The following is a 14,749-nucleotide window of genomic DNA, read 5'->3' on the forward strand; positions in this document are numbered from 1 at the left end:
ACTTTTCATTTTTCAATAGGTATATTTTTTTGGAGATGGTGAGGCGAGTACTTTAGGCATGCAGTTAATTATTCATATTAATTGCTATTTGCCTCGCATGGACACTAAATATTAAACATAACAGTTAACACGTAAACCAAATATGAGTAAGGACCGAGATGGTAGAGTGAGCCAAGCTCAGATGAAGAAGTTATTGGATTTGCTCAGCACAGATGGAACTTTGCTAGATGGGAGGGTGGTATATAAAGACACAAACAAACTGAAATTCTGGAAGCGTATAGCAGTGCAGCTGAATAGTGTTGAGAATGGAGTTGTTAAGAATTTTCATAAGTGGTGTAAAGTGAGAGAAATCCCTTGTTTTCCTATATTAAAATTCTAGTAAGTGCTAATGTCATGTTCCTCATGATAAAAGAAACTTTTAACTGTTAAGGTTTTTAATACTTGGTTTATTTTTATTGAATACTGTTCTAGGCAATGCAAAATTGCAGTCATGATGCCCCATAAGCAGTATTAAATACTGAAAAAGAGTAAATAAATTTTATTTACTCATCTACACCTATAATTTGAGTTACATTTTGTTTGCACAGGGCCTAGGTTTTCTCCCATACTATATGAGCATTGTCCTTTCATCAAAAATTGTTAATTTTTTTATTGTTGTTTTATGTTAATTGTTGATTCCTAAATAGGTTACACAGACAGACATGGCACACTGCATTTTGTTAAATTATTTCTTCCTTCACAGATGTGGGCAGATTGGAAAAATAAGACTAAAAGGAAAGCGGATATAGTATTAAGAAGAAAATTTGGAAATCAAAAACCAAATTTTACAAAACTAGAACTGAGGTTATTAAAATTGATAAACTATCCAATTCATGATGTATTAGGTGTTCTTAATGAAGAAAAGGTATTGACTGTTGTCTACAGCATCCAATAGAGTATTGATTGGCAAAACCCATACACCAACTCTTTAGGTCTTTATGTGTGGACCTGTCACATGGAATGCGAATACATGGAGAGCTGATGATAAGCAGGGTGTCAGTCAGATTGATCATGTAGTGCTTGTTCACGCCTCACATACTATAGGTTTTTTTTGTACTTTATAGGCGTGCGTTTGACTGCAATCATCCAAACAGTAGTAAATGATGCAAGGATTCTAAGGTGGAGCAAGCCTGCCTAGAAGATACCTATTCACTCTTCTTTTAAAGTTACCAAAATTAAAGGTATCAAAATTAGAGATCCCTACGAAAATCATAGTAAGCTAATCCTGCAAAGCCAGGGCTGGTCGCAAGTATGTTATATTTCTGTATTCATTTCAGAGATATGATCAAACACAAGAGATTGACAAATTGAGTGAAGACTTGGACCCTGTTGAAAGCAATGTTGATGATAACTTGGAAGGATTTAATGAGGACAATAGGGAATTCATAAGTCTTGGAGTCCAAGATAAGCAAGATTCGTCTCATTGTTATGACATATTTGGTAAGTAATAAAACTTATATGCTTATGTGATTTATGGTAATACTAGATGATAGACTTTGTCCATGTGGATTTTAAAAAATCGGCAATCGTGGACTACACAAATTTCAAACCTCTAATGGGGGTTGAATTTTCAAAAATCTTTTTTTAGCAGATGTCTACATCATAATAGCTATCTATGTGCCAAATTTCAGCCTGATCCGTCCAGTAGTTGGAGCTGTGCGTTGATAGATCAGTTAGTCAGTCAGTCAATCAGTCAGTCAGTTTTACCGTTTATATATTTAGATTTTAAAAAATGTTTCAGATACCCAGAATATTTCCAGTGACATTGGAGGAGTGGACATAAAGGAGGAAGGTAATTATCATCGCATGGCATCATCCTATCAATATCTATACATATAATAAAATTGTAGAAAAGTGGTGTCTGTACAATGGAAATATATAAAAAAAAAGTAGCAGGGGTTGTTATTATATCGATGCTGAACCTGAAATTGTAATTAATTTTTTTTTGTCTGTTTGTCTGTTTGTCTGTGTGTTTGTGCACGCTAATATCAGAAACGGCTTATTCGATTTATATACGGTTTTCACTAATATATTGTAGTAAGCTTCACTTAAGATTTGGTGTTTATTTCATGTCAATCGGTTCATAAATAAAAAAGTTATGTCAATTTAAAGAATCATGGCGAACATTTTTAACGTACAGAGTATATGCTGCCCGAAAAGTCACTATTCCACGCGAACGAAGTCGCGGGCACAGATAGTTATAAAATATGTTAAGTGCGATTTGTTTGTTGGTTTGTCCTTCAATCACGCCGCAAAGGAATATACCGATGTGATTTTTGCATTGAAATAGTTAAAGATCTAGAGAGCACCAGAAGGCAGACAGAGCGAGTAGCCGGAGCGTAACAGTAATGATGACAATTTTCTAATCTATCTCTACAGAAAAAGACTCAAGCAACACCGAAACGTTAGATTACAGAGCCAAAACAAAACTCGATCTAGAAAAGGAAAGGGTACATCAGAAAAGCGAGGAGTTAAGACTGAAAGCGTTGGAGTTGAAATTAAAAGGTGATGAACTGAAACTGCAAGAGACTGAAGTTAGCAGAGTCAACTATTTGACGCAGCTTGAAGAGCAGAAACTTAAGTGTATGATGGAGATAGCTGCGTCTTTAAAAGAGTAAGTAAAAGTGTGTATTATTAGGCAAGTTTAAAACATTAAGGGCCGATTTTTCAATCGTCAAATAACTTTTATCTGAGAAATTTTGAGGGTTCGGCAGTTTTTGTATAGCAAATCTGGCAATATCTCAAATTTATATTACAGATAAACGTTATTTGACGGTTGAAAATCTGCCCTATTGAAGAAATGGGTCTGTCCCATATTGTGAAGTACGTGGTAATGTAGATGATGTCTCACACTTACTATTAGCATGTAGTCACAATTATTTGACAGAAATACTAACATATGAACTAAATGAATATTGGTATTTTAAATTGAAGTGAACCTTAGTGCTAGGCTGAGATCTACAGAGTGCAGTTAAGCTTTGCTCAGACTGAAACGAGACAGCGTTATACCGCTGGCATAAATCTGTCTCACTTAACTGAAACTTAAGTCTAAGCAAAGTCAAAGTGCGCTTTATGGATTTCAACCTAGACACTTAGCGAATCGGCTAGGGCGCGTTGGGAACCCTCGTGCACGCTTTTTCTGACTTCTGATATGTGGCTGGCTTTAGGGCGCCTTCAAATTTGCCGCGAAGTGCCACGCGGAGGCCGTAAATCCATTTAATTTCGATCAATGAACAGTTTGTGCGTGTAGCGCTGCAGTCGCGCGTTTTTTAACCCCCGACCCAAAAAGAGGGTGTTATAAGTTTGCTGTGTGTATCTATGTATCCGTGTGTCCGTCTGTGCCATCGTAGCTCCTAAACTAATGAACTGATTTTAATTTAGTTTTTTTTTTGTTTGAAAAGTGGCTTGATCGAGTGTTCTTAGCTATGATCCAAGAAAATCGGTTCAGCCGTTTGAAAGTTATCAGCTCTTTTCTAGTTACTTAACCTTCACTTGTCGGGGTTGTTATAAATTTTTAATTTACAATTGTATTTATACGGATTTACAAAGCAGCACGGCCGCAGCGCTGCAGCCGCGCTGCCTCTGCGCGGCACTTTGCAGCAAATTTGAAGGCGTTAATCTCTATTCTCTATTATTTCAGATTAGTGGAATGGACAAGAAATGGCAGCACAAGATTTCATAATGTTATGCAGTAAAAGTATCAATAAAAACGAATTTTTTAAACAAGAATTGTTTATTTTCTATCAACTATTTTAAAATTAGATAAAGTTAACAATAATAATGTATTGAACCCTTTCTTGAGCTACAATACATTACAATAACGCTATTTGTGATATAAAAAATTTGCTGAAATATTTACATCATAAACATAATACCTACTTATTATGGGCTAATTTTAATTTTAAAGTATTTAATATAATATTTTAACCAGCAGCCACTAAACAAAAATAAATAAAATCGTTTTTTTTCTAATAATATGAGAATAATTTTAAAAATAAATTTCTATTATCTCCTAATAATAATAATCAATAAAAATAATAAATCAATAAAGCTCTAAAAACAAATAGATATCCTTTTGAAAAATTAAATAATATAACATTTTTTTAAGGGGCTATGTTAATAATGAAATATATAAATTTTCTTAGTTTCACAATTTTAAATAATAAAAATTGCATGTATAGTTAAAAACTATACAAAGTACCTACCTATATGTATCACATATTAATATTATGATCATCATCTAAAAGTTAAAATAATATTTTGAGATTTTTATTAACTTCAAAATAGGTTTTTTTTTTTCATATTTCCTTACAAAAAATCTGAAAGATGTATGCATATTTGTTTATATGGAAGTTTTCTAGCTTTAGTTTTAAGTTGACAGAAATATAATCACAAAACAATAAACAAAATATTTTTAGTTTCAATATTAATAGTGGAATATTAGGTAGATAATTCATTTTGCCAATATTTTTTTATTTGCAATGAACCCTAACAAACATAGAACTGATTCTAAACCTGAGCTGTTTGGTGCTGGTCACACTTTAAATAAATATGAAGTTACAAAAAGAAGGTTGGTAGTATAAAGTAAGATTTAAGTTGCTTTTAATCTACGGAAATATAATATAATATATAAATATTGCTCTCTACTTTTAAATGTCACTGTTCACACTTAAATGTAATATAATATTACATTTAATTATATTATCTATATATCTATATTATATTATATTCCGTAGTTTGAAATCAACTTTAAGGGTAATATTGTAGAGAAATGTTTATAAAAAATGATGCTATGGTGGAATTAACTAAATTGGAAAGACAACCACTATGGGTTGTTCTGATCAAAAAAATTTGTGAGCTACAACTCACTTATGCTTAGGTATAATTTGATGGCCAGTGTACTGCATGTCATACTAATTTTGACAACCTCCATAGAACACCATTATTGTTCAGAATGACCCATCTCGTATGTACGTATGTATAGTACGCGACAGATCCAGATGGCAATCGTGGTGGGGCACCCGCACAGCCCCCTCGTTAGCCCGTTGCGGGATAGCGCGGGTGTGCGAGGCGCCCCCCGCCCCTCTTATCCATCGGGGGGGGGGGGGGGGGGTGTCCCCGCCCCATCGGGGTAGTACGCGACAGGTCGAGATGGTAATCGTACCATTTCGACCTGTCGCGTATTATAATACATTGTTGGTTATTTTACATAGCTAAGCCTTAAGTAGCCTCAAATAGTTAGGTCTAAGTTTGCTCAACGTGATGGCGTCGAGTTCGGAGACCCGATGTATTCTTAGATGGCTCTTCATATTGCAGCGCTGGGCATAGCCTCGCCCACAGATGGGGCATTTGAATGGAGTCTCCCCGGTGTGGAGTCTCATGTGCTCTCTCAGATAGTCTATGTGGTAGAAACTGCTATCACATACAGAGCAGACAGCTGGTCTTTGCCCTGAAAAACAAAGATACTATAATCCATCGGAACAGACAAAGTATGGTGCATCATGCAATGTGCACCCCCCCTCACTACTAAACATGCAGGAAAAGCCCATCAACATGTTTCACATCTAAAAACCAAAAGTAAATCCTAAAAAAATTTTGACAACCTCCCTGGCGCAATGGTAAGCAGTTTGGTGGGAGGCTTCGGCCATGGCTACTTACCACCCTACCGGCGAAGTTGTGCCGCCAAGCAATTGAGCGTTTCCGTACGATGCTCTATACAAACCAAAGTATACTTCCACCTTAGACTGCCATCATCACTTACCACCAGGTGAGATTGTAACAATACACAATAATAAGTTACCTGTATGAACTGATCTCTCATGTACCACAACAGACTTTGCACACTTATAAGTCTTAGCACAGATTTTACACTTGTACTGCTTTTTCGGACGCAAATGTTTTTCATGCACACTTCGATTGTGATTGCGCAACTCGGTTTTGTACGCGAAACCACTACCACAAGCCGCGCAAATATAATCTCTACTCTCCTCATGTTTTCTCTTTATATGCCTGTTTAAATAATATTGAGATGCCAACATTTTACCACAGTGTGGACATTGCATAGCTTTTTTGTAATGAACTTTTCTTTTATGTGACCACAACTTTTCCTGATTCTTGAATACTTCACCACACACATCACATAGTTTTGGAGGGTCTGGTTTGGCTACTTTCACTTTTGGTACCTCAATTTTTATTCTTTTTTTCTTAACAGGCTCAGCTTTTATTTCTGTTAGTAATTTGAGTTTTTGTTTTGCCAGTTTTAATGCATTTGATTGTAGACTGAAACCAAAAGAATATTAAGTGACAGGCTAGCAAATAAAGAATTGCATGGTTAAAGAATACTCTAGCTTGCTGTTATAAGTTTTCTTGTCAAGCTATCTTTTAGTTCACCTTGGATTTTGGTAGATCAAGTTTGACTACAATATATTCAGCCAACAGTCATACTTCATCTACTAGACAGACAAAATAGACAAAGATTTATTTAATTTTATTATGATAGAGTATTAACTTGAATCTCAGCTTGCACTTCAAGCTGAGATTCAAGTTGATATAATAAGTTAAACTGAATTTATAGTGGTACTTATTCACACAAGTTGTATCCTAATATTATAGAGGAAACATTAGTTTATTTCTCTGTATTCGACAAACTCTGAAATTACTGAATAATTTTTTTACTATTAGAAAGCTACTTTATACAGAAGTAACATAGGCTGTAAATTACAAATGTATATTGTATGTACCACAGACAAAATTGCGGGAAAAGCTAGTTTAAACTAAACTAACAAGTCTAAAACTATCTGGTGCAATCTTTGTCCATAGGAAACATTTTTTATTGCATTGTGCAAAGCAATAACTTCTAAATAAAGTTAGTATTCTTAACAATTCATGAAAAAATTAAATAATATTACCACCATTTGTCGCCATTCCATGCAAACTGACCCTCTAATATTGAGGAGGCTATTTTATTTGTCACCTGTTTAGTATTGGTAGAGGTGTGATTCCTTGTTTTTCTAACTGGTTTTGTTTCATTTTCTTCCTTTAACTTAACTTTTAACTTTAAAGGTACCAGAAATTCTTTGTCCTCATCACTAAAATCATCATCGCTATTATCAGTTCTAGAGTCTTGGATTTCAGTTTTAATATTATCTACTTTTATTTCTTCATCTACAAGTCCATTCTCAATTATTGGTACCTCAGTGTCTTGTTTAAGTATATCAATGCCACTTTGCAATATTTTACATGTGTCTTTGTATTTATTTATGAAGTTGTATGCACTATCTAGAATGTCACTGCATACATTACATAGGAAACGAGGGTAGCCATCAATATCTTCTATCTGTAAGAGTAAATTAAGTATCTTTATAAATTATATTTCAATTAGTCTTTTAGTAAAAAGAGTCAAATAAGGAAACAATAATTTTAAAAAATTAGTCAAGTCAAATTAAGAAAACAAGTTTTTTTTAAATGGTTGTGTGTGTTGGAACTTAAAACATGCAAAAGGTAGATTTCCATAGCCTTGATTGTTGCTATTAATTTTGGTGCTCTTTATTTCTTAAACAGAACTAAAACCTATAAGAAAGTAAAATAAGAAGAAGCAAAGAAAGAAGTAAAAAAGAAGAAGAAGGTAGAATAATGTTTTCCTTTTTGACTCTTTCATGTTCATGTTCAAGATGTGTGTACCCTGATTGTTTCAAAATTTAAGTATAGCTGTGTGTATTTTTATAACCATACTAAACTTACAACAGTTATATGCGCTCTAAAAGTGGAAACTACTATTTTAAAGTTGACAAAAACATTTTTTTCTCCTGGAAACGTCCTGATGTTTATATTTCAGGGTCATTTATATCCTTGTATACATATTTCGAAAATTAATGACCTACCTATATAATAATTATTATTTATTGGTTTTTACCACGGCCCTCATGACACAGATGCAAAAGGGCGAATTTGATTCTGCACGTTCGAATTCCAGTTCAAGATTGTGATTTTAACATTAACCTCGAACTCTAGGTCTTACTTGCACTAAAGCGCGGGCACTAGTTCTAAACTGTTGGCTCAGTGTCTTTGCTAAAACAATGTGAAGAGGAGGATTGGCAGTATCGCTGGGCAACTGTACTAATAATACCTTATGTGATGAATGTACGAACTTTCGGGTTTCATCGAGTTGTCAATCTTTTTACAGTTTTCATATCCATATATAGGATAGGTGAATATTATTGGTTGAGATAAAGAAACATACCTTTTCTCTCAAACATAACGATAGTTTAGTTAGGGTATCGTAATTCTCTTCGTCATCTATTTCAAATATTGGAATTCTAGCCCCATCTTCAAGGCATATTCTACACAAACTTATGATACTGTTTTCGTCATGTAAATTCAAGTTCTTAAGTAAAGTTCTTCGAGTTTCAGACATCCCGTATATCACATTAGGTTTTGTAAAAGCTGTAGTTTTAATTTGTCCCGTAAATTTTAGTATTTTAATAATATTTGAGCTGGCATTGCAATTCCCTGTTGATCAACAACAAAACACAAAATACGAAATGTCAATGTCAAAATTTTTGACATTCATTAACAGAAAAATGCATAGAGAAAAATGCGTTTCCGGTTTAGTGCTGTCAGCATATTTGTTGCAACAAAATGTACTCTATAGTTGCAAACACAAAAAAAAATCTTGACAAAAGACAAAAGTATTACATACTTTATTATCTCAAAGGGTCTAGGTCTTCTAGCACCCATTTTGGCATTTTCCCTGTAATATTCAGGAAAACTGTGAAGCTCGATCAAAAACTCAAGTTTGCCTGTTTTTCATACAGAACAGAACATTTGGATTTTGGATACTTGTACCATAAGAAATTTTTGACGAGATCACAAGACCAACCATAGACATACTTTTATCAATAATTTGTCTTCTGTCATCACTCATCAGGTGATTGGGGTAGGGAGTAAAAGTACTAAAATCCTGAAATTGGGATAAAACGTTAATAATTTCCTGAATCAATATGTCTGGGAAAGAAAAATTAGCGATTTTCCCATCCCGGGGGTAAGTGCTAACTTCCACATAGATATAAATGGTGTACAATAAGCATGGATGCTGTTATCTTTAAACATCTTTATTTTGGTTTTTAGTGCTCAAATGTTAATAAAAGCCCGTCTGGCTGGTGCAGTTAAAGGTCACGGGTTGCTGAAAAAGAAGGCAGATGCCTTACAAGTCAGATTTCGTATGATTTTGAGCAAAATTATCGAGGTAAGATATGATGTTCTAATTTGACGTTTGTGCGTCGAAGTATCCTCAATTTTTGCAGCCCTAATTATGCCTGCTTCTTAAAAAATATTAAATCGACATCGATTAGCAGTAACCGAAAATGAAATAAATACTTAATAAAAGAAAAACAAAACTGACCTGGTTTTGAAATTTTTTATTAAGTATGAATAATTAATATGCCCGAGCATGTAAAACTTCAGCGCTTTAGCAGTTGAAGAAGCTAAACTATGAAATATTAAAAAAATGTTACCTAAAAATAATTAAAATTATTATTAAATACAAGACCTGAGCCCTATGTCCTGGTAGCAAACTTTCACTGTACCTTTCGGTTACACATAGACTATCACTTTCACATTTATAATAAGTATGGATTAGTATGGATCCAATCCAAAAATGTCTTGCACACTAATTGTAAAACAAGAAGTGCAGTCAGGAAGTTGCATACCATACAGCGCACATGTAATGTGAAAAAAAAAGCCAATATAATATATATATAATATAATATTTGGGATTCTATAGTATCCGTACCCAAAGGGGGCCAACACAACCTTATTTCTAAGCCTCCAATGTCTGTTTGTCTGTATATCCATCCATCTGTCTGAGCTGTATCACATGATCCATAATAGGTAGAAAGTTGTAATTGTCAGTGTTTATTTCTATTGCCAATATAACAACAAGTAATAAAAAAGATGGCAAATTTCAAAATGGCTGCCTTGTAAATTAAAAAGTTAGTGTTATATCTTGTAGGAACGAACCCTTAACACACTCATATAATCTGATTATAGTCCACATAAATGACTGATTGCAGATAGCCTAGAAATATCAAAAAAAAAAAATGCAAGATAGTACCGAACCCTTGGTAGGGAGTCCAACTCATACTTGACCAGTGTTTTAAAATATATTTCAGACTAAAACCCTTATGGGTGAGGTGATGAAAGAAGCAGCATTCTCCCTTGCAGAGGCCAAGTTCACAACGGGCGACTTTAACCAGGTGGTACTACAAAATGTCACCAAGGCACAAATTAAGATTCGCTCCAAGAAAGACAATGTTGCTGGTATGTTTTAGATCAGATTTTGATTTTATTTATTTTTATTTTTCATGTATGTACCAAAATTGTAACTGTGTAATTGTAAATGTAATGTATTGCTTTGTAATTAATAAATTAAGTTACACTGGAAATGTTTATTTCTAAACAGAGATTTCTTCCAGCTTCCAATTCAAGGTTGTGAATAAGGCACATTAATACATAGAATAGGTCCTCTTAGAGTACTAGAATTATAAAATGACAAAGGAACACTTTGATTTTCTGGAATTAAAAGTAGCCTATGTGTTAATCCAGGGTATAATCTATTGCCATTCCAAATTTCAGCCAATTCTGTCCAGTAGTTTTTGCGTGATTCTGTAACAAACATCCAAACATCCACACTTTCACATTTATAATATTAGTAGGATTAATTAAATATATAAAATAAATATTATTAATACAAGAATCCTTAGTTAATGGCTGGGGAGGTGTGGAGGTTACATCAGACTGACTGATTGCCTTCATATAGCGTCTGGTGCCCTGGTGGCTAGGCTAAGGACCAAACTTGTTCATCCAACTCACACATCAGCACTTGCTGAGGTAAATCCCTTTTCCGGGACCAAACAATATGTGATTCTACATCAATAAATCTAGAAATAGAAATCAAACTTCTACACAGAAATCAAATAACAAATACAAATTGTGTGGACATGTTTTCATAGATCCTATTATTAATCATTTCAGGTGTCACTCTTCCAATTTTTGAGTCATACCAAGATGGTTCAGACACATATGAGCTAGCCGGTCTAGCGAGAGGAGGTCAACAGCTAGCCAAGCTCAAAAAGAACTTCCAGAGTGCAGTCAAGCTGCTAGTGGAGTTGGCGTCACTCCAAACGTCATTTGTGACTCTGGATGAGGTCATTAAGATCACCAACCGACGTGTCAATGCTATTGAGCATGGTGAGCAATTCCCATAATTATTGATATTGAAGTTAGGTTTGTTGCAAATTAAAAGAAACCATTACCAGCATATTTTTGTTCTGTAGTCAAACAAGGAACTCTTTATAGATATGTCTTGACTCTAGTCCATCAATCCGACTGTCCATTTGTTTGTGTTACAACCCTTTTACAAGTAAACTAAGAGTAAGCGTATTTTTTTTTGCAATTATCTGGGCGACCCTACCTTCTGCATGTTCTGATTTCTGACATATATATAATTGATCAGTTATTTTATGTAACCAGTGATCATCCCTCGCCTGGAGCGTACTCTGGCGTACATCATCTCCGAGCTGGACGAGCTGGAGCGCGAGGAGTTCTACCGGCTCAAGAAGATCCAGGATAAAAAGAAGATCATCAAAGACAAGGCTGAGGCGGTGAGTATGCATCTACCTACATAATAATATTATGGTTACTCCTTCACCTTTCTACTATGTAGGCAATAGATATCTAGGTGCACCCATCATCATCATCATGATTGCTGGCCCACTACTAAGCACAGGTCTTCTCTCAGAACGAGAAGGGTTTAGTTAGGGCATAGTCCACCACGCTGGCCAACTGCAGATTGGCAAACTTCACACACTTTTGGGAACATTATGGAGAACTCTCAGGCACACAGGTTTCTTAACGATGTTTTAAAGTGACTTAATTGCTTGAAACACGACTAACTCCAAAAAGAGGTGTGTGCCTGGGTTTGAACCCCCTCCCGAATAGGAAGAGGACGTTTTAACCACAAGACTATCACATCTTTCCTTTCTACCATCAAATACAGTTTGATTTTTAAGTTTTTCATTTAAATATTATATTGAGTATAACAATGATTTGTTTTTTTTTACAGAGAAAATTAAAAATGAAAGAACAGGGCAGGGACGTGCGCGACATCGCAAACTTACTCGACGAGGGCGACGAAGACTTGCTCTTCTAGGCACGGTCGCCGTGCAATTCTATATAACCTGTTAGTAGTGAGCAGTCAAATTGGAGCCAATGTTAGATCCGCATTTACATTGGAGCCAATGTTTGATCAATGATGGTAACATAGGAACAAATGTTTGCTCTACAAAAATGATATGGAGCCCAGTGGCATGCAGGGACTTCGAAGCATGGGTAGGCACTTTTAGTTAGGTTACCTATTTACTGACTGACAGTTTCAACAAAGATGTTAGTTTAAAAAATCAACTATATTGGAGCCAACGTTTGATCCAATTTAATATTACGTGCCATTTGGTCTGCACAAAAAACTTATCCTACAGTATTTTATTTTACGTAAGACATTATTATTGTTAAGGCGAACTTATGAAACGATTACTGCGGGTAATCCAAATAACATTTGATCCAACATTTGCACCAATATTTGTGATTTGTTTCTCGAAGGCTTCCACATTTTGACTGCGTTAAGAAATTGATATTACAGTGTTCACACATCTGTATTCTGTACATACCTAATTATAACGTCATTGTTATTCGCTTGATATTGTAACTTATTACCTTTGCGTTACGGTTTAAAATCAAATTATACGCATTGGGTTTTTTCAGTAGTTATCTTATTTATAAGCATTCCAGCTTTTCTTTTAAGTGTGCTAAAAAAATGAAAATAGAGATTTTAATCCACTTTTTCTTTAATAAATAAGGTTAAATGTAAAATGTTCAAATAAATACAGTAAAAAATATGTCTAAGAATTTCGAACTACCCGCAATTTTATGTTACGATTTTCTTTCGCATTTTGTAGGTGCAGTATATTTTAGTGCCTAAACACCATAACGTGTGCTGAAAATGTTTTCGCCTGTCAGTCTGGATATCAAAAAAAAACCAGTAACCTAGATCGAAATTTACATCATTAATACCTAAAATTCGCCAAATTTTACTGAAATCGATTATCAAACATGAAATTAAAACGCATGATATTAGCTCGAACTTTAAACAAAAGAAAGAGGCGGATTTTTGCGGTGCTTAAAAAATATGAAACAAGATACATCCATAGTTTAAACATTGCGATGCGTTTGATTAAAAAGATATCAAGAAAAATCTATTATAGACGGATTTTAAATCCCTAATGTTCGTACGCCTTTAGTATTAGGCCAACGCAAAATGAACTGCAAATGCCTCCAGTAGTTTCTAACTTAAAAATTACAATGATTAAATATCGACTTTATACAATTGGAATAAAGATAAAATTTGCAGCGGCTGCATTTTTTATTCTTGGCCCATCACCTTTTCAACTGGCACAATATGTAATTACAATTCTATTATAATTGGATAAGGTAGATATTTCATTGTCCGTCAATAAACTCCTCTAGTACCTTCTGATGTATAGTAAAATATCGACCTTACGGTATTTTCCGTTCTACGCGGGCCCCTAATACTAAGGTAAACTCGATAAAGTATTTAATTGCCCTTGAAATGTTTTTTCATAGATTATGTTAAGCAGACATGTAAATACAAGTTGGTGAAATGATATATTAAATAAAATATTATTGACGAAATTGTGGTTTTATTTTGATAATGATCTCTAGATATGGTTTTGGAAAACGAAATTCGACATCGAGTTACGCCATCATACGCGTGCTTAGTATGTACAACCAAACGTTGATAAACTTCTAGTATAGTAAATTGGATGTAAAGAAAATAAAAAATTCAGTATCACTGATTTTTAGATTTTAAAATTTGTTTGGAGTGCTTGCGCTTTTCCGGTATGGTGGGTTTCGGCCGTGGTCAAATACCACCCTTCCGGCCGATAAATGATGCCGCGTAGAAACTAGAAGCCGGGCGAATATCCGCTTTCGTCGTAGACTGGATCGTCACTTACCATCAGAAGAGATCGCAAGCTAGCTTGAATAAAAAAACATACTTATCTACTGTTAAATCCAAAAACTTAATTGGATAATTAATGTTCATATTCATCAGCCCATCGCCGGCCCACTACTGAGTACAGGTCTTCTCTCAGAATGACAACGGTTTTGACCACAGTCTACCACGCTGCGCTGGCTAAGTGCGGCTTGGTAGACTTCACACAACTATGAGAAAATTCTCAGACATGCAAGTTTCCTCACAATGTTTTCCTGCATTGTTGAAGCTAGGGACATTTAATTGCTTAATAAGCTTAAAACTTTGAAAAGTTAGAGGTGCGTGCCCGGGATCGAACCACCGACCTCCCTACAACAGGCAGACCTCTTAACACTAGGCTATCACAGCACTAAAAGTAAGTGTACAAGTAAGTATACAAATATACAATATTGTTCAGGTAACCACAGCCAGGGTCTACCAGTTAGCCAGTTAGCTAAACGCGTCTCATCTAACCCACGTCATCACTTTCCATCAGGTGTGATTGTGGTCAAGCGCTTGCCCATAATGAATAAAAAAAAAAACCTACGTTGGCTACGTAATTTGAAATCAATTTAAAATATTTAGTTAGTAAAGCGATGTTTTTCT

The 14,749-nt window shown here is 34.7% G+C and overlaps 3 protein-coding genes across 7 annotated transcripts; 2 read left to right on the forward strand and 1 right to left on the reverse strand.

Annotated features, from left to right (window-relative positions):
- LOC123873241 lies at positions 1–3,765 on the forward strand. 3 transcript variants are annotated; one of them, XM_045918007.1, is made up of 6 exons: positions 1–340; positions 743–904; positions 1,317–1,479; positions 1,775–1,831; positions 2,419–2,653; positions 3,680–3,765. In XM_045918007.1, the coding sequence occupies exons 1-6, from the start codon at positions 143–145 to the stop codon at positions 3,732–3,734; spliced, it is 870 nt and encodes a 289-aa protein (XP_045773963.1). In that variant the 5' UTR covers positions 1–142; the 3' UTR covers positions 3,735–3,765. The 3 variants fall into 3 exon arrangements, with proteins under 3 accessions (XP_045773963.1, XP_045773965.1, XP_045773966.1); XM_045918009.1 differs by having other exon boundaries at positions 1,781–1,831; XM_045918010.1 differs by lacking the exon at positions 1,775–1,831.
- Positions 3,766–4,281: 516 nt separating this feature from the next.
- Positions 4,282–8,579, reverse strand: LOC123872977 (zinc finger protein 214-like). 3 transcript variants are annotated; one of them, XM_045917603.1, is made up of 5 exons: positions 8,279–8,579; positions 6,948–7,375; positions 5,840–6,318; positions 5,240–5,488; positions 4,282–4,310 (listed from the first exon to the last, which is right to left on the reverse strand). In XM_045917603.1, the coding sequence occupies exons 1-4, from the start codon at positions 8,450–8,452 to the stop codon at positions 5,253–5,255; spliced, it is 1,317 nt and encodes a 438-aa protein (XP_045773559.1). In that variant the 5' UTR covers positions 8,453–8,579; the 3' UTR covers positions 4,282–4,310; positions 5,240–5,252. The 3 variants fall into 3 exon arrangements, with proteins under 3 accessions (XP_045773559.1, XP_045773560.1, XP_045773558.1); XM_045917604.1 differs by lacking the exon at positions 4,282–4,310 and having other exon boundaries at positions 5,187–5,488; positions 6,951–7,375; XM_045917602.1 differs by lacking the exon at positions 4,282–4,310 and having other exon boundaries at positions 5,187–5,488.
- A 334-nt stretch (positions 8,580–8,913) lies between these two features.
- Positions 8,914–13,803, forward strand: LOC123872978 (V-type proton ATPase subunit D). Its single transcript, XM_045917605.1, has 6 exons — positions 8,914–9,079; positions 9,166–9,283; positions 10,209–10,356; positions 11,071–11,286; positions 11,569–11,699; positions 12,161–13,803. The coding sequence occupies exons 1-6, from the start codon at positions 9,039–9,041 to the stop codon at positions 12,245–12,247; spliced, it is 741 nt and encodes a 246-aa protein (XP_045773561.1). The 5' UTR covers positions 8,914–9,038; the 3' UTR covers positions 12,248–13,803.
- Positions 13,804–14,749: the final 946 nt, after the last annotated feature.

This window comes from Maniola jurtina, chromosome 16, assembly GCF_905333055.1.
Source record: "Maniola jurtina chromosome 16, ilManJurt1.1, whole genome shotgun sequence".
NCBI lineage: Eukaryota > Metazoa > Arthropoda > Insecta > Lepidoptera > Nymphalidae > Maniola > Maniola jurtina.

Excerpts from the sequence above, each read along its gene's own strand:
- LOC123872977 (XM_045917603.1), bottom strand. The coding sequence starts at position 8,452 with ATGTCTGAAACTCGAAGAACTTTACTTAAGAACTTGAATTTACATGAC. Across the intron at positions 7,376-8,278 it reads CGTTATGTTTGAGAGAAAAG|ATAGAAGATATTGATGGCTA; the intron begins GTATGTTTCTTT and ends TTACTCTTACAG. Across the intron at positions 6,319-6,947 it reads TGGAATGGCGACAAATGGTG|TCTACAATCAAATGCATTAA; the intron begins GTAATATTATTT and ends TTTTGGTTTCAG.
- LOC123872978 (XM_045917605.1), top strand. The coding sequence starts at position 9,039 with ATGTCTGGGAAAGAAAAATTAGCGATTTTCCCATCCCGGGG. Across the intron at positions 9,284-10,208 it reads TTTTGAGCAAAATTATCGAG|ACTAAAACCCTTATGGGTGA; the intron begins GTAAGATATGAT and ends AATATATTTCAG. Across the intron at positions 10,357-11,070 it reads CAAGAAAGACAATGTTGCTG|GTGTCACTCTTCCAATTTTT; the intron begins GTATGTTTTAGA and ends TAATCATTTCAG.
- LOC123873241 (XM_045918007.1), top strand. The coding sequence starts at position 143 with ATGAGTAAGGACCGAGATGGTAGAGTGAGCCAAGCTCAGATGAAGAAG. Across the intron at positions 341-742 it reads ATTTTCATAAGTGGTGTAAA|ATGTGGGCAGATTGGAAAAA; the intron begins GTGAGAGAAATC and ends CTTCCTTCACAG. Across the intron at positions 2,654-3,679 it reads ATAGCTGCGTCTTTAAAAGA|ATTAGTGGAATGGACAAGAA; the intron begins GTAAGTAAAAGT and ends CTATTATTTCAG.